The 15,835-nt window shown below is 38.1% G+C and overlaps 1 protein-coding gene across 2 annotated transcripts in view; it reads right to left on the minus strand.

Annotated features, from left to right (window-relative positions):
- Nucleotides 1-685: 685 nt before the first annotated feature.
- Nucleotides 686-15,835, minus strand: part of LOC118570704 (zinc finger protein 431-like) — a 76,834-nt gene continuing 61,684 nt past the window's right edge. Inside the window, exon 4 of one of the 2 annotated variants that reach the window (XM_036169362.1) lies at nt 686-3,367. In XM_036169362.1, coding sequence (XP_036025255.1) covers nt 3,154-3,367 — 214 coding nt within the window. In that variant the 3' untranslated portion in view covers nt 686-3,153. Of the gene's footprint in view, nt 3,368-13,824; nt 15,249-15,835 lie in introns of those variants that run through there. The other variant, XM_036169361.1, reaches the window with a different exon arrangement.

Consider the following 15,835-nt stretch of genomic DNA (forward strand, 5'->3'; position numbering starts at 1 on the left):
TTCTATACATTACAACAGAAAAATACCTATTACGAAATAAAAGCACAATGGAAGATGAACAAAAGCCACTGAAATAATACAAGGAACACAGAATAAATTTCACTAAACGGATTTGCCACACATAGCATACTTTATTATCTACCTCAACTGTTTCAAAATAGAAACCACAATCATTGATCTTCACTATCAGTCTTGAGTTAACATCATTAAGTAATTTACTTCTTTCAAGGTTACAATGAAATGTCTAGAATCTTTGCCAAATTGTATGGTGATATTTTATTTGTCCTGAAATGTGATCTTATTTGTATGTTAATAAATAAAGTTGCCTGGGGGTCAGAGCTAATAGCAAGCCTTAGCAGAACCTGGGCGGTGGGGGTGCACACCCTTAATATCAGCACTTGGGAGGCAGAGCAAGGTGGATCTCTGTATGTTCAAGGATACAGCCAGAATGGGGACACAAGCCTTTAATCTCAATACCAACCATAGAAGACCTGGAGGTCTGTATAGACAGGCAGTGATGAGGAGGTCATGTGGCTGGATTTACAACCAATGAGAAGGCAGAACAGAAAGTCAATGAAAAAGACAGACACACAGGAAGTAGGCTTCTTGCTGAGGGAAAGGACAGCAGCAGCAGTGGAGGGTAAAGTTTTTTAGCTCTTAGCTATTGCTCTGATCTCTTGGGCTATTAACTCTGCATCTGGCTCTGTGTTTCTTATTTAATAAGACTGTGCATCTACAAAATTGTTTACATGAATAGGGTTTTACTCTTGTATGAGTTTGTCCCTAGTTCCTGACTTCAAAGTGATATAAATAGGCTTTAAAATATTTACATCATTAGAGATATGGCTGGGCAGTCATGAAATGTTCATTCGTAGGTCCAAGGTCCAATTTTTGACAACTTTCTGTAATTCCTGCTATAAGAAAATACAAGTGTCTAGTGTTCTCAAGAAGTGGCATATACATTCACACACTCACACAAAAACACACTGACATCTCAAAATGACAAAAAAAACCTTTTTAAGCAAACAGTTTTTCACTCACAAAAATTTCTCCCTTGTAAGCACTCAGTTCCATAACAAAGGTGTTAAGGCATCAAATGGCTTCCATACAGAGCTTTTCTTCCCTGTGAATTGGTTCGTGTAACAGAAAGCAAGCACACAGGCTTGAAGTCTGAGAACTCAATCATTCTAAGTTGGTGGTATCATTTGGGAACATTTTGGAAATGCTGCCCTGCTGGAGAAAATATGATACTGGGGCAAAGCTTTGAGAATTTACACACACATGCAACTTCCAGTTCTCACTCTCTGCTTCATGCTGAAGGTTAAGTTCTTAGCTTCCAGATAAAGCTGCCATGTGTGACACTTGTTGCCAAGCCACTTTTATGATGATCCTGTATCTCTCTGGAACTCAGGGCCAAATTAAACTCTTCTATAAGATGACTCTTATAAAAGGGCTATGAAGGAAAAACTACCCTGACTGTCTGAAGTCAGGCTACACCCAGACATTATATCACAACAACAGAAAAGAAACATATAAATCCATAAAGTTTTACACCTGAATTAGTTATTTCATTTAATGGAACAGAAGTTTAAAATCTAAAAGTGTTAAATTATCATTTAAATTCATATTACAAGTTTTTACAGCTCTGGGAGGAAAGGTATCCTGACTGTCAGAAGTCAGGCTATACCTAGAGCTGTGAAAACAAGGTACCCTGGATGTCTACAGCTGTGAGGAGAAAGTCCAGTACTACCTGAAGCAGTGGAGGGAAGGTATCCTGGATATTTAGGGCTCTGAAGAAAAGAGAACCCTGACTGTAAGAAGTCAGGCTATACCTAAAGCTGTGTTCCAGAGGGTAATGCTCTCCCTGTAGAATGTAGCAGTCTTGCTCCTTGTCTAAAGAGAGCCATTGCCACTGGGCTCTGCTCTACTCTGCTAAGAGTTTCCGAGCAAAGCTGTCCATTGCTTCTCCACTCCACTCCACTTTGGAGTTGCCGAACAGAGTGTCCATTTCTTCTCAGCTCCAACCCCAAATATTACTTCTCTATTTCAGTCAAGTAAGGGGGAAACAGCTGCAGAAATGTAGCAGTCTCCAATAAAAAGTTGTTACTTCTTCAGTTCTTTAAGGGAGCAGCAAAGGTGTCCATTGCCCGTTTACACCAATCCACTAGTGAGTTTCTGATCCACTTTGGTGAAAAATCTTCACCCAAAACTCATTCAAGAGACTTATTTAGGATGGAGGAATCCTGGAGAATGGCTGCCTCTGCCATGATGGAATAGGGCAGCTGCCAACTGAACAAGCAAAGGGCTTCTTAGGGGTACAGGGTGACAATTGGTCAGATTTCTATCCCTGAGATTGAACAAGTTCAGAGATTGGCTGGATTTCAAGCTCAGGGATTGGTTGGCTTGTGCTCACTTCATCAAGGGTAGAGTGTGTTTCTTTGGCTCTGGGTTTCAGGTCCAAAGTGTGTTTCTTCCACAGGTATCTTTTGCCCTTTTGGTTTCTTTTTCAGGTCAGGGTGTTTCCTTCACTAGCTCTGCATTCAGAGATAAAGTGCTTCTTTTGCTCTGGTTTCAAGGTCAAGGTATATTTCTTTGGCTCTGGTTTCAGGGCCAAAGTGTGTGTATTCCACCTGCTCTATTTTCAGTGTATGTTTCTTTGGCTGGCAATTTTACCCTATACATAGGGTGTCACATAGTTATAAATTCATTCTTTCATGAGATTGCTGGTACACCCAATATAAAAATGGAGATCATAATGCTTTAACAGATTGTTGACACCGTCGAATTTTTTCTACAGAATAAATACTCTTGGGAAATTGATTATAATTATGTTGTCTAATGATCTTACCAAATACTTTATATTAAGACGTTCTCTCTTGCCAAGCCAACCATCCACAGTGACACCATGGACCTCCTAAGTCATATGCTCCCCTGTACCGATTGGGAACAGGTAAGGCCCAATCTCTAGAGTGGTCAGCACAGTTCTCCAGCCCCTCCCCCGACCAGGGCAGCCCAAAAGAAAGGACAGCAGTCTCTTCCCCCACCATTCCAACCAACCATCTACAGTGGCAGCAGTGTCCACAGGAGCCATACGAGCTTCTTCCATGCACTGACTGGAGAAGAGGTAAGACCCAAACTGCTGAACTGGACAGCCTAGTTTTCTAGCCTTAGGACCCACCCCCAGTTAGTGCATTCCCAGAGACCAGGTAGCAGCCCTTTTCCCCCAACCCGATCACCAACGATCCACTGGGACACCAGTGACCACCAGAGCCACATGCCCCTCCTGCACTGATTATGAAGATGAGTAACCACAGGAGCCACAGATCCTTCTTGCAGCAATTGAAAGAAGAGCAACCTGGAGTTCCACCTGTATGGGATAAAGGAAGAAATGGATAGACAGCAGTGTAAGAACATGATAAAAAAGGTAAAGAGCAATACGCTACCACCAGAACCTAGTAATCCTTCAACAGCAAAACCTGAACCTCCCAAAGCAGATGATCCAGAAGTAAGAGACATTAAAAACAACTTTATGAAGATGATAGAGGACTTTAAGGAAGAAATAATTTTTAAAAGAATAGAGAAAAAGAGAAACAAAAATTTGAAGGAAATCAAGAAACTCAAGAAACCGAAGGAAAAAACAATCAAACATGTGAAGGAAACAGTTCAAGACTTCAGAATTGAAATAGAGGCAATAAAGTAAACAAAAACTGAGGGAATTGTGGAAAACAAAAATCTGAGTAAACAAACAGAAATTACAGATGCAAGCTTAATCAAGAGAATATAAGAAATGGCAGAGAGAATCTTTTTGTGTGTGTTTTTGTTTTTGTTTTTTTATGTATATAGTGTTCTGCCTGCATGTATGTCTGCAGGCCAGAAGAGGGCATCAGATCTCATTATAGATGGTTGTGAGCCACCATGTATGTGGTTGCTAGGAATTCAACTCAGGACCTCTGGAAGAGCAGTCAGTGCTCTTAACCTCTGAGCTATCTCTCCAGCCCGGCAGAGAGAATCTTAAGCAATGAGAATACGATAGAACAGATTCTTCCAACAACAACAACAAAAATGTTAAATCCACCAAATTCTTAACAAAAAAATCCAGGAAATTTGGGACACCATGGAAAGACCAACCCTACAAATAATAGGGATAGAAGAAGGAGAATTCCAGCTCAAAGTCACAGAAAATATATTCAACAAAATTTTAGAAGAAAAATTTTCCAACCTCAAGAAAGACATGCCTATGAAGGGACAAGAACCATACATGTCACCAAATATACTGAACCATAAAAAAGTCCCCACGCCACATAATACTTAAAACACTAAACATACAAAGAAAGAATATTAAGAACAGCAAAGGAAAAAGGTCAAGTAACATATAAAGGCAGACCTATGAGAATTACACCAAATTCTCAATGGAAACTCTGAAAGCTAGAAGGTCCTGGACAGATGTTCTACAGATACTAAGAGACCATAGATGCCAGCACAGTCTACTATACCCAACAAAGCTTGCAATAACCATAGATGGAAAAAACAAGATATTCCATGACAAAACCAGATTTAAACATTACATATCCACAAATCCAGCCCTACAGAAAGTACTAGAAGGAAACTACAACCCAAGTAATTTAGCTGCAACTCTCAAAACACAGACAGTACATAACCTCATGTCAGCAAATTGCAAAGAGGGGAAACACACACACACACACACACACACACACACACACACACACACACACACACTACCATAAGAAAGCCCAAGGAATGAACAATCACTAGTCATTAATATTCTTTAACATCAATGGACTCAATTTGCCTAAAATACACAGGGTAACAGAATAGATACAAAAACAGGATCCATCCTGCTTGCTGCATACAAGAAACATACCTCAATCTCAAAGACAGACAATACCTCAGAATAAAGGGTTGGGAAAAGTATTTCCAATCAAATGGACCAAAGAAAAAATATAGTATGGGTAATATCTAACAAAATTCACTTCAAACTGAAATCAATTGAAAGAGATAGAGAAGGACATTTCATATTCATCACAGGAAAAATCTATCAAGATGAAGTCTCAATTCTGAACATTTATGCCCCAAATACAGAGGTACGTACATTTGTCAAAGAAACATAACTAAAGCTTAAATCACATATCTAACATCACACACTAATAGTGGGATACTTCAACAACTCTCTCTCACCACTACACTGGTCTGCCATACGGAGTATTAACAGAAATAAGGGAACTAACAGATGATAAGACTCAAACAGACCTAACAGACATCTGTAGCAGGAACCTTAAAAGTTCTTATTAGTAAAATAATACCTGAGGCCAGTTATTGGGGTGAATGCTGGAAGATCAGAGACAGAACAATCCACAGCTTCCTCATCTTGCCAGTTCCTCAGCTGATCCTGTTTCCTCAAACTGGAAGCCTTTGAGTCCTCATATTTGAATGGATGTCAGCTGAACTACTGCTAGAAGCCTAAATGCTTAACCAGCCAAATGCTTCTAGTTTCTGTTCTTCATGCCTTATATATCTTTCTACTTTCTGCCATCACTCCCTGGAATTAAAGGCATGTGTTCCAATGCCTGGCTGTTTCCAATGTGGCCTTGAACTCACAGAGATCCAGAGGTATTTCTGTCTCTGGAATGCTAGGATTAAAGGTGTGAGTGCTACCATTTTCTGGCCTCTACGTCTGTCTAATGGCTGTTCCATTCTCTGACCCCAGATAAAATTTATTAGAGTGCACAATATTTTGGGGAACACAATACCACCACATTTCCCCTTTTTTGTCTAAAATTTAAAAAAACTTATAACTAATACAAGAAAAACTATCCAATAAGTATATACAATATATACAGTCAAAAATTACATTAACAATGTCCAGTCCATTAACAGTTGACAGATTCAGACAAAAAACTCCATTATATATATTTTGACAATGTCCAGTCCAGCAACATTTGATAAGCTCAGACAAAAATTTCATTACTTATCCTATTTAAAACAAGTAGTTCCTTTTTAAGTGTAGATTCAATTATTGACCTTTTTATTTTATTATATCTATATTCTATCTTTGTTCTTTTCATAATAGATTCAGTAGTCGACCTTTTGTCATTTTTATATCTTCCCTTTTTTCTTTTTACAGTAGATTCGGTGATCTACCCATTTATCCTATTATTCTTTATCTTTTTTCTCAGAGTAGATTCATATCTACCTCATATCTATATTCTCTTTTTTCTTTTTCTTTTTTTTCCTAACAAAAACTCTGAAGCTAATCTCCTTGTTCAGCTTTTTCCCTGACCATTAACAATTAACAACTTGTAACCAACCATCATAAACAATAACAATTATCCATAAGTCATTGAATGGTCAAAACACACCCACCCCACCTCTTGGGAATATGGGCGTTGTTTTCTTAAAATTGCTTCCTGCTTTCTGGAGGTGAAGACTTCTTTAGAGGATCCTGAAAAGAAAATTTTGGGGTTAACTGTCAAGTCCTGTATCATTTGTCCAGTCTCTGCATAATGAGAAAGTGCAGGGCTTGTCACAATTCCTTGTTCGGCAAGTAGTCTGTCAGGCTGGATCATCTCAGCTAGCCATCTCAAAACTGTCCTGAGTAGTTTGCAGTCCAAAGTCGATCTTTCTGTGGTGTTAATCAGCTTAATGACTTTACCATAGTCCATGTGGAATCATCATTGTGGGATCCTGTCATCTTTTTGAAGATTCCAAAGTCACTGTTAGGTATGGTCAAGGTTCTCTGAAGACTTTTTTTTGTGTGTGTGTGTGTGTGCCTTCTCTATGGTTTGGAGCAATCACAGTCTGATAAATGTCTGTCTCTCGGAACCATGAAAGTTCTTCCCTAGAAGAGAAAATCCACCATTTGTCTTGCCAAACATTTCCAAACTGACCTTTGCCGATGCTTTCTTGTAACATGATGGTCCTGGCAATTCTTCTCTGAACAAGCAGCAGTAAACCCTTTGTTCCAGATAGCATTATCATTGCAGTCACCAACATGATGAGAAGCAGCCGGCAACTTGGAACAGTAGCTGCTGCCTCCATGGTCCCACTGCCAGAGTTTTTGTCTGGACTCCAGCCAAAGCTTCTCCTTAGCAAGCCTCGGGATCCTCCTGCCTCTGCCTTCTTCAGTAAATCCAACAGTGTGCCACCACAACCAGCAACATGTAGCTTGGGTCTAAACTGGGGCTTGCAAGGCCACAGGCAAGAGGCTTTTTCATGAATTCTTATCACGAACATTGGGTGCCATATGTAGTATGAATCTTAAACAGTCTTATTAATAAAAGCAAACCTGACGCCAGTTATCGGGGTGAATGCTGGAAGATCAGAGAACAGAAAAGCCACAACATTAAACATAGACGTTAGGTGGTGGCACTCACACCTTTAATCCTAGCATTCCAGAGGCAGATATCCCTCTCAATCTCTGTGAGTTCAAGGCCACACTGGAAATAGCCAGGCATGGTGACTCACGCCTTTAATCCCAGGGAGTAATGGCAGAAAGCAGAAAGATATATAAGCCATGAAGAACAGAAACTAGAAGCATTTGGCTGGTTAAGCTTTTAGGCTTTGAGCAGCAATTCAGCTGAGATCCATTTGGATGAGGACTCAGAGGCTTCCAGTCTGAGGAAAGAGGATCAGCTGAGGAACTGGCAAGGTGAGATAGCTGTGGCTTGTTTTGCTTCTCTGATCTTCCAGCATTCACCTCAATAACTAGTCTTAGGTTTGCTTTTATTAATAAGACTGTTTAAGATTCATGCTACAGACATCTATAGAAAATTTCACTGATACACAAAAAAATATATATTCTCTGCATCCCATGGAATCTACTCCAAAACTGACCACATAGTCAGCAACAAAGCACATCTCAACAGATACAAATAATTGGAATAGCCCCCTGTATCTTAGCAGACCACCAGGGCTTAAAGTTAGAATTCAACAACACAAAATGCAGAAAGCCCACAAACTCATGGAAAAGGAAGAATGCTCAACTGAATCACCACTGGGTCAAGGAAGAACTAAAGAAAGAAATTAAAGACTTCCTAAAATTCATCAAAAGTGAATGCACAACATACTCAAACTTAAGGTACACTAGGAAAGCAATGCTAAAATGAAAGTTCATAGCACAAACTGCCTACATAAAAAAGTTGGAGAAATTTCAGACAAGTGACTTAAAAGCACAACTGAAAGCTCTAGAACAAAGAGGAACATTCTCACTCCCAGAGGAGTAGATGATAGGAAATAATCAAATTGAGGGCTGAAGTCAATAAAATAGAAACAATGAAAATACCAAGAATCAATGAAACGAAGAATTGGTTCTTTGAGAAAAATTAACAAGATAGATAAACCCTTATCCAAACTTACCAAAGGACAGAGACAGAATATCCAAAATAATGAAATGAGAAATGAAAAGGGGGGGGTTGGGGATTTAGCTCAGTGGTAGAGCGCTTGCATAGCAAGTGCAAGGCCCTGGGTTCAATCCTCAGCTCAAAAAAAAAAAAAAAGAAAGAAAAGAAGTGAAAAGGGGGAAATAATAACAGATACTGAGGAAATACAGAGAATTATCAGGATATACATTGAAAACCTATACTCCACAAAATGGGAAAATGTAAAAGAAATGGACAAGATAGGTACCACATACCAAAATGAATCAGGATCAGATAAACAATTTAAATGGACATATAACCCCTAAGAAAATAGAAGCAGTCATCAAGAGACTCCCAAACAAACAACAACAACAACAACAAAACCCCAAAAGCCAGATGGTTTTAGCATAGAATTCTACCAGAACTTCAAAGAAGAACTAATACTAATACTCCTGAAATTGTTGTGAACAATAGAAACAGAAAGAACATTGCCAAACTTTTTATGAAGCTACAGTTTGTCTGATACTCAAACCACCTAAAGATACAACTAGGAAAGAGAATTACAGACCAATCTCTATCAGGAGTATTGTTGTAAAAATACTCAATAAAGTACTAGCCAGCACAGTCCAAGAACACAGGAAATCAATCACCTACCATGATCAAGTAGGCTTCATCCCAGAGATGCAGGGATGGGTCAACATATGAAAATCTGTCTATGTAATACACAATATAAACAAACTGAAAGAAAAAAAACCATGAACATCTCATTAGAAGCTGAAAAAGCCTTCATCAAAATCCAACACCCCTTCATGATAAATGTCTTGGAGAGATACTGAAACATACTTAAACATAATAAAGGCAACATACAGCAAGCCAACAGCCAACATCAAACTAAAAGATGAGAAACTCAAAGCTATTCCACTAAAATCATGAACAAAACATAGATGTCTACTCTTTCTATTTCTATTCAATATAGTACTGGACGTTCTAGCTAGAGCAATAAAACAAAAAATAAATAAATAAACTAATAAAAAAAGAGATCAAGGGGCAACAAATTGGAAAAGAAGTCAAACTTTTGCTATTTGCAGATGCTATGATAGTATCTATAAATGACTCCAAAAATTCTGCCAAAGAACTCCTATGGCTCATGAACACCTACAGTAATGTGGCAAGATATAAGATTAACTAAGAAAAAAAAAGTAGCCCTCTTATAGACAAATGGTAAATGGGCTGAGAAAGAAATTAGAGAAACATCTCCCTTTACAATAGCCACAAATAATATAAAATACCTTGGGGGTAACTCTAATCAAACAAGTGAAAGACTTGTATGACAAGAACTTTAAGTCTTTGAAGAAAGAAATTGAAGAAGATATCAGAAAATGGAAGGATCTCTCTTGTTCTTAGGTAGGTACGATCAACACTGTTAAAAAGGCAATCTTACCAAAAGCAATCTACTCTTACAATGTAGTCCCAATCAAAATCCCAACACAATTTTTCACAGATATTGAAAGAACAATACTCAGCCTCATATGGAAAAACAAATATCCTAGGATAGCTAAAACAACCCTAAAGAACAAAGGAATTTCAAGAAGCATCACCATCCCTTTTTTCATGCTCTACTTTAGAGCTATAATAATAAAAACAGCTTGGAATAGGCATAAAAACAGACACATTGATCAATGGAATCAAATCAAATATGCTGTTATTAATCCACAACCTTAGAAACATCTGGTTTCTAACAAAGAATCCAAAATTATACCATGGAAAAAAGAAAGAATCTTTAACAAATGGTGCTAGCACACCTGGATATCTACATATAGAAGAATTCAAATAGATCCATATCTATTGTCATGCACAAAATTCAAGTCCAAATGGATCAAAGATCTCAACATAAATCCATTTACACTGAACCTCTTGTAAGAGAAAGTAGGAAATATCCTTGAATGCACTGACACAAGAGACCACTTCCCAAATACAACACCAGTAGCACAGACACTGAAATTAATAATTAATAAATAGGACCTCCAGAAACTAAGAAGCTTCTGTAAGGTGAAGGACACTATCAATAAGACAAAAAGCCAGCCTACAGAATGGGAAAAGATATTTAACAATCCCACATCTGACATAAGGTTGATCTCTAAAATATATAAAGAACTAAAAAAACTAGACATCAAAATATCAAATAATCCAATTAAAAATGTGGAGAAGAACTAAACAGAAAATTCTCAACAGACGAATATCAAATGGCAGAAACACATTTAAGGAAGTGTTCAGCATCCTTAGCCATCAGGGAAATGCAAATCAAAGTGATTCTTCAATACCATCTTATTCCTGTCAGAATGGCTAAGATCAAAAACACTGGTGACAGCTTATGTTGGAGAGGATGTGGAGAAAGGGGAACACTCCTCCACTGCTGGTGGGAATGCAATCTCATTCAGCCACTCTGGAAATCAGTATGGCAGTTTCTCAGAAAATTGGGAATCAAACTACCTAAAGACCAAGTAAAACCACCATTAGGCATATACACAAAGGATGTTCAATGACACCAAAAGCACGTTTGCTCAACTATGTTCATAGCAGCATTATTCATAATAGCCAGAACCTGGAAATAATCTAGATGTTCTGCAACCAAAGAATGGATAAAGAAAATGTAGTACATTTACACAATGGAATATTACACAGCATTAAAAATCAATGTCATCACAAAATTTGTAGGTAAATGGATGGAACTAGAAAAAAATCATCCTGAGTGAAGTGTGGTGATATTTTATTTGTGATGAGATGTGACATTTTATTTGTATGTTAATAAAGTTGCCTGGACACCAGAAGTCAAACAGCCATTAAGCAGAAGTACGGCTGTGGTAGCACACACCCTTAATCTGATCACATGGCAGGCAGAGTTTCTGTGTGGTCAAGGACACAGCCAAGGTGGTGGCATGAACCTTTAATCCCAGCACCAACCATAGAGACCTGGAGGTCTGTATAGACAGGCAGTGATGAGGAAGTCGTGTGGCTGGGCTTAGAGCCAATAGAAGGCAGAACAGAAAGGCAATGAAAACACATTAGGCAGGGAGAAATCTACGGGGAAGCTACTGCTGGTGGTAAGCTAAAGCTAGTTGTGGCTCTCTGATCTCTTTGGCTATTATTTCTGTATTTGGCTCTGTGTTTCTTATTTATTAAGACTGTTTAGAATCTATAGTGAGGTAACCCAGATCTGGAAAGGTAAACATGATATGTACTCACTCATAAATGAATTTTAGTCATAAGGCAAAGGATAATCAGGCTACAATGTACAACCACAGAGAAGCTAGGTAAAGAGGAGGATGCTAGGAGGGATACTTATAGATTGCCCCAGGAAGGGGAAAGGGTTAAAATTTTCTGGATAAACTGGGAGGGGGGAGTTGCGAGGAGGGGATGGGAAGTGGGAACATGAGTGCTCGAGATGCCGGAGTAGGGGGAGACCTGAGGAGGGGGAGCAATGAAAGAGATGTCTTGACAGAGTGCACCATTAAGGGGATGGGAAGAAATCTAGGGAAAACACTAGGAACTTACAAGATTGTCCCCAGCTAAGACTGAGAGGAATGGTGGAGAGGGTACTTGAACTAGCCTTCCCCTGTATTCAGATTGGTGTCTACCCTAATTGTTATCATAGCACCTACATCCTGTGACTGATGGAAGCAGATGCAGATACCCACAACCAAGCACTTGGTCATGATTCTAGAGTTCAGTTAAAGAGAGAAAGGAAGGATTACAGGAGCAAGTGGGGTAAGGATTATGATGGGAAAAACCACAGTTAGCTGACCCAAGCTAGTGCGAGCTCATAGACTCTGGACTGAAAGCTGCGGAGCCTGCATGGGACCACACACACTCTCTAAATATTAGTGGCAGTTATGTGGCTCAATATGTTTCTGGCATATGGAACCAGGACTTATCCTGGGTAAATGAACTAACCTTTTAGAGCCCATTTCCTATGGTGGGATACCATATTCAGCCTTGATGCAGGGGTGAAGGCTAGGTCTAGCTACAACTTGGTAATCTAGTCTGTGTTTACTACCTAAGGAAGGCCTTTACCCACTATGAGGAGGAGATGGTGAGGGATGGGGAGAGGTGGCAGAGTAGGAAAAGGGGAGGGAGGGAGGGAGGACAGGAGAGGGTATGTAAAAGGAAAGAAAAATATTTTAATTTAAAAAATTATAAAAAAGGAGTTATCAGTAGCTTTTTCAGGCAGTCAAAGACTTGCAATATGCAAGGTCTTTAACAGATAGATTGCACACAAAAATATTTACTCCTATAAAAAGTACAAAACTTTACCACACTGACTATGTTTATAGGGTTTCTCTGCAGTTTGATTTTGTGTCATGATTTTGAAGATTACTGATGCATGCAAAGGCTTTCCACAGATGATGTTCAAAAGGTTCTCTCCAATATGTGTTCTTTTAGGCATTTGAACAGTATTATGACATGCAATGAATTTACCACACTGATTACATACATAGGGTTTCTATGCAGTATAGAATTTTTCATGTTTTCAGTGACTATTGTGACAGAAAAAAAGGTTGACCACAATGATTACATTCATAGGGTTCCTCTCCAGGGAGTTTTCTTTTATGACTCTGAACACTACTGTGACTTACAAAGGTTTTACAATATTGATTACAAACACAGGGTTTCTTTGGAATATGTGTTCAATTATACATTTGAAGAGTACTAAGATATGCAAAGGCTTTACCATAATCATTACATTCACAGGGTTTCTCTCCAGTATAGGTCCTTTTATGCCTTTGAAAAGTACTGTAACCTGCAAGGCATTTACCACATTGATGACGTTCATAGGATTTCTCTCCAATGTGTGTTATTTTATGCCTTTGAAGAGCACATAACATACAAAGGCTTTACCAGACTGATTACATACTGAGAGTTTCGCTGCAGTATAGGTTCTTTCATGTTTTCAGTGACTAATATGACAAAAAAGCTTGAGGGCACTGATTACATTCATAGTTTTCCACTCCAGTAAGTGTTCTTTTATGCCTCTGAAGACTACTATGACATTCAAAGGCTTTGAAACATTGATTACAAACATAGAGCTTCTTTCCAGTATGTGTTCTTTTATGCATCTGAAAAAATACTGAGATATTTAAAGGCTTTACCACAATCATTACACTCATAAGGTCTCTCTAGTATGGGTTCTTTTATGCCTTTGAAGAGTAAAGAGATGTGCAAAGGCTTTACCACACTGATTACATTCGTAGGATTTCTCCCCAGTATGTTTTCTTTTATGTATTTGAAAAGTACTGAGACATACAAAGGCTTTACCACATTGCTTACATTCATAAGGTTTGTACCCAGTATGTGTTCTTTTATGCCTTTGAAGATGACTGTTTATTGAAAAGGCTTTACCACATTGATTACATTCATAGGGTTTCTCTCCAGTGAAGGTTCGTTCATGTATTTGGAGACTATTGTGATCTGCAAAGGCTTTACCACACTGATTACATTCACATGGTTTCTTTCCAATATGATTTCTTTCATGTATTCAGAGATGATAGTGGTCTGTAAAGGCTTTATGACACTGAATACGTTCATAAGATGTCTCTCCAGTGTGTTCTTTTATGCCTTTTTAGACGACTGTAATCTGCAAAGGCTTTACCACATTGCTTGCATTCATAGGGTTTTTCTCCAGTATGTGTTCTTTTATGCACTTGAAGATTATTATGCCTAGCAAAGGCTTTACCACATTGATAACATACATAGGATTTCTCTCCAGTATGTGTTCTTTTATGGCTTTGAAGATTACTGTTTTGTGCAAAGGCTTTACCACAATAATTACATTCATAGGATTTCTCTCCAGTATGGGTTACTTTATGTTTTCGGAGAGTACTGTCGTCTGCAAAGGTTTTATCACACTGATTACATTCATAGGGTTTTTCTCCAGTGTGTGTTCTTTCATGTCTTTGAAGAGTACTGGCATGTGCAAAGGCTTTACCACACTGATTACATTCATAGGGTTTCTCTCCAGTGTGTGTTCTTTTATGCACTTGAAGACTTTGTTGACATACAAAGGTTTTACCACATTGAGTGCATTCATAGGGTTTCTCTCCTGTGTGTGTTGTTTTATGCATTTGAAGACTTCTGTACCATACAAAGGCTTTACCACACTGAGTGCATTCATGGGGCTTCTCTCCAGAGTGTGTTGTTTTATGCATTTGGAGACTTTTCTGCCATGCAAAGGTTTTACCACATTTATTACATTCATAGGATTTCTCTCCAGTATGAGTTATTTTATGTACTCGGAGAGTACTGTCATCTGCAAAGGTTTTACCACACTGATTACATTCATAGGGTTTCTCTCCAGTATGTGCTCTTTTATGTCTTTGAAGATGACTGTCTCGAGCAAAGGCTTTACCACATTGATTACATTCATAGGGTTTCTCCCCAGTATGTATTCTTTTATGAATTTGAAGATTACTGTATTGTGCAAAGGCTTTACCGCAATCAATACATTTAAATGGTTTCTTTCCAGTATGCATTCTTTTATGTCTTTGAAGATTACTGTATCGTGCAAAGGCTTTACCACATTGATTACATTCATAGGGTTTCTCTCCAGTGTGTGTTCTTTCATGCATTTGAAGATTTTTCTGACATGCTAAGGCTTTACCACATTGAATGCATTCATAGCGTTTCTCTCCAGTGTGTGCTGTTCTATGTATTTGAAGATGACTATAATTTGCAAAGGCTTTAACACATTGATTGCATTCATAAAGATTCTCACTAGTATTTGTTCTTTTATGCAGTTGAACAGTACTGGGATATGCAAAGGTGTTAACACACTGAGTATGTACAAAAGGTCTCTCTCCAGTTTGACTTCTTTCTTGCCTATAAGGATAATGAAACATGTAAAAGCTTTACCACATTCAATACACTGTTGAATCTTTATATCTGTATGAAATAATTTTACAATATGGAATAAGATTATCAGGTTTTATCACTGTGTTTACACTCATGTTTTTCCCCTTTATTAATAGCTGTTTTGCATCATTGGTGGTAAGATCATTTACTACTAGTTTCACATTTACATAATCTTTTTTTCTATATGAGATTTTTCACATATTTGAAGAGAACAGGAAAAACTCAGAGCTTTACCACCCTTATTACATTTATCAGTTTTCCTGTACTGTGAGTCACACTACATTTGCTAAATTAACTAGGACAAACAGAAATATTTACACAGTCCTAGTATTCACAGGACATTTGTACAGTGTCTAATAATGCATTAAGAATGAAACTGCAAACCAATTATTTGTATACTTGAATCAAATTCAACAAATGTACCCAAACCAGGAACTGCTACATATCTTCTAATTGTTCTGAGAGAGATGTATGTTATGTCTTTCCATATCCCTATGCTCATATGGGATATCCAGAGTGGCATATGATATACCTAGTAACAGAAGTAAGAAATA

Source organism: Onychomys torridus, chromosome 19 (assembly GCF_903995425.1).
Source record: "Onychomys torridus chromosome 19, mOncTor1.1, whole genome shotgun sequence".
In the NCBI taxonomy this organism is placed as follows: domain Eukaryota; kingdom Metazoa; phylum Chordata; class Mammalia; order Rodentia; family Cricetidae; genus Onychomys; species Onychomys torridus.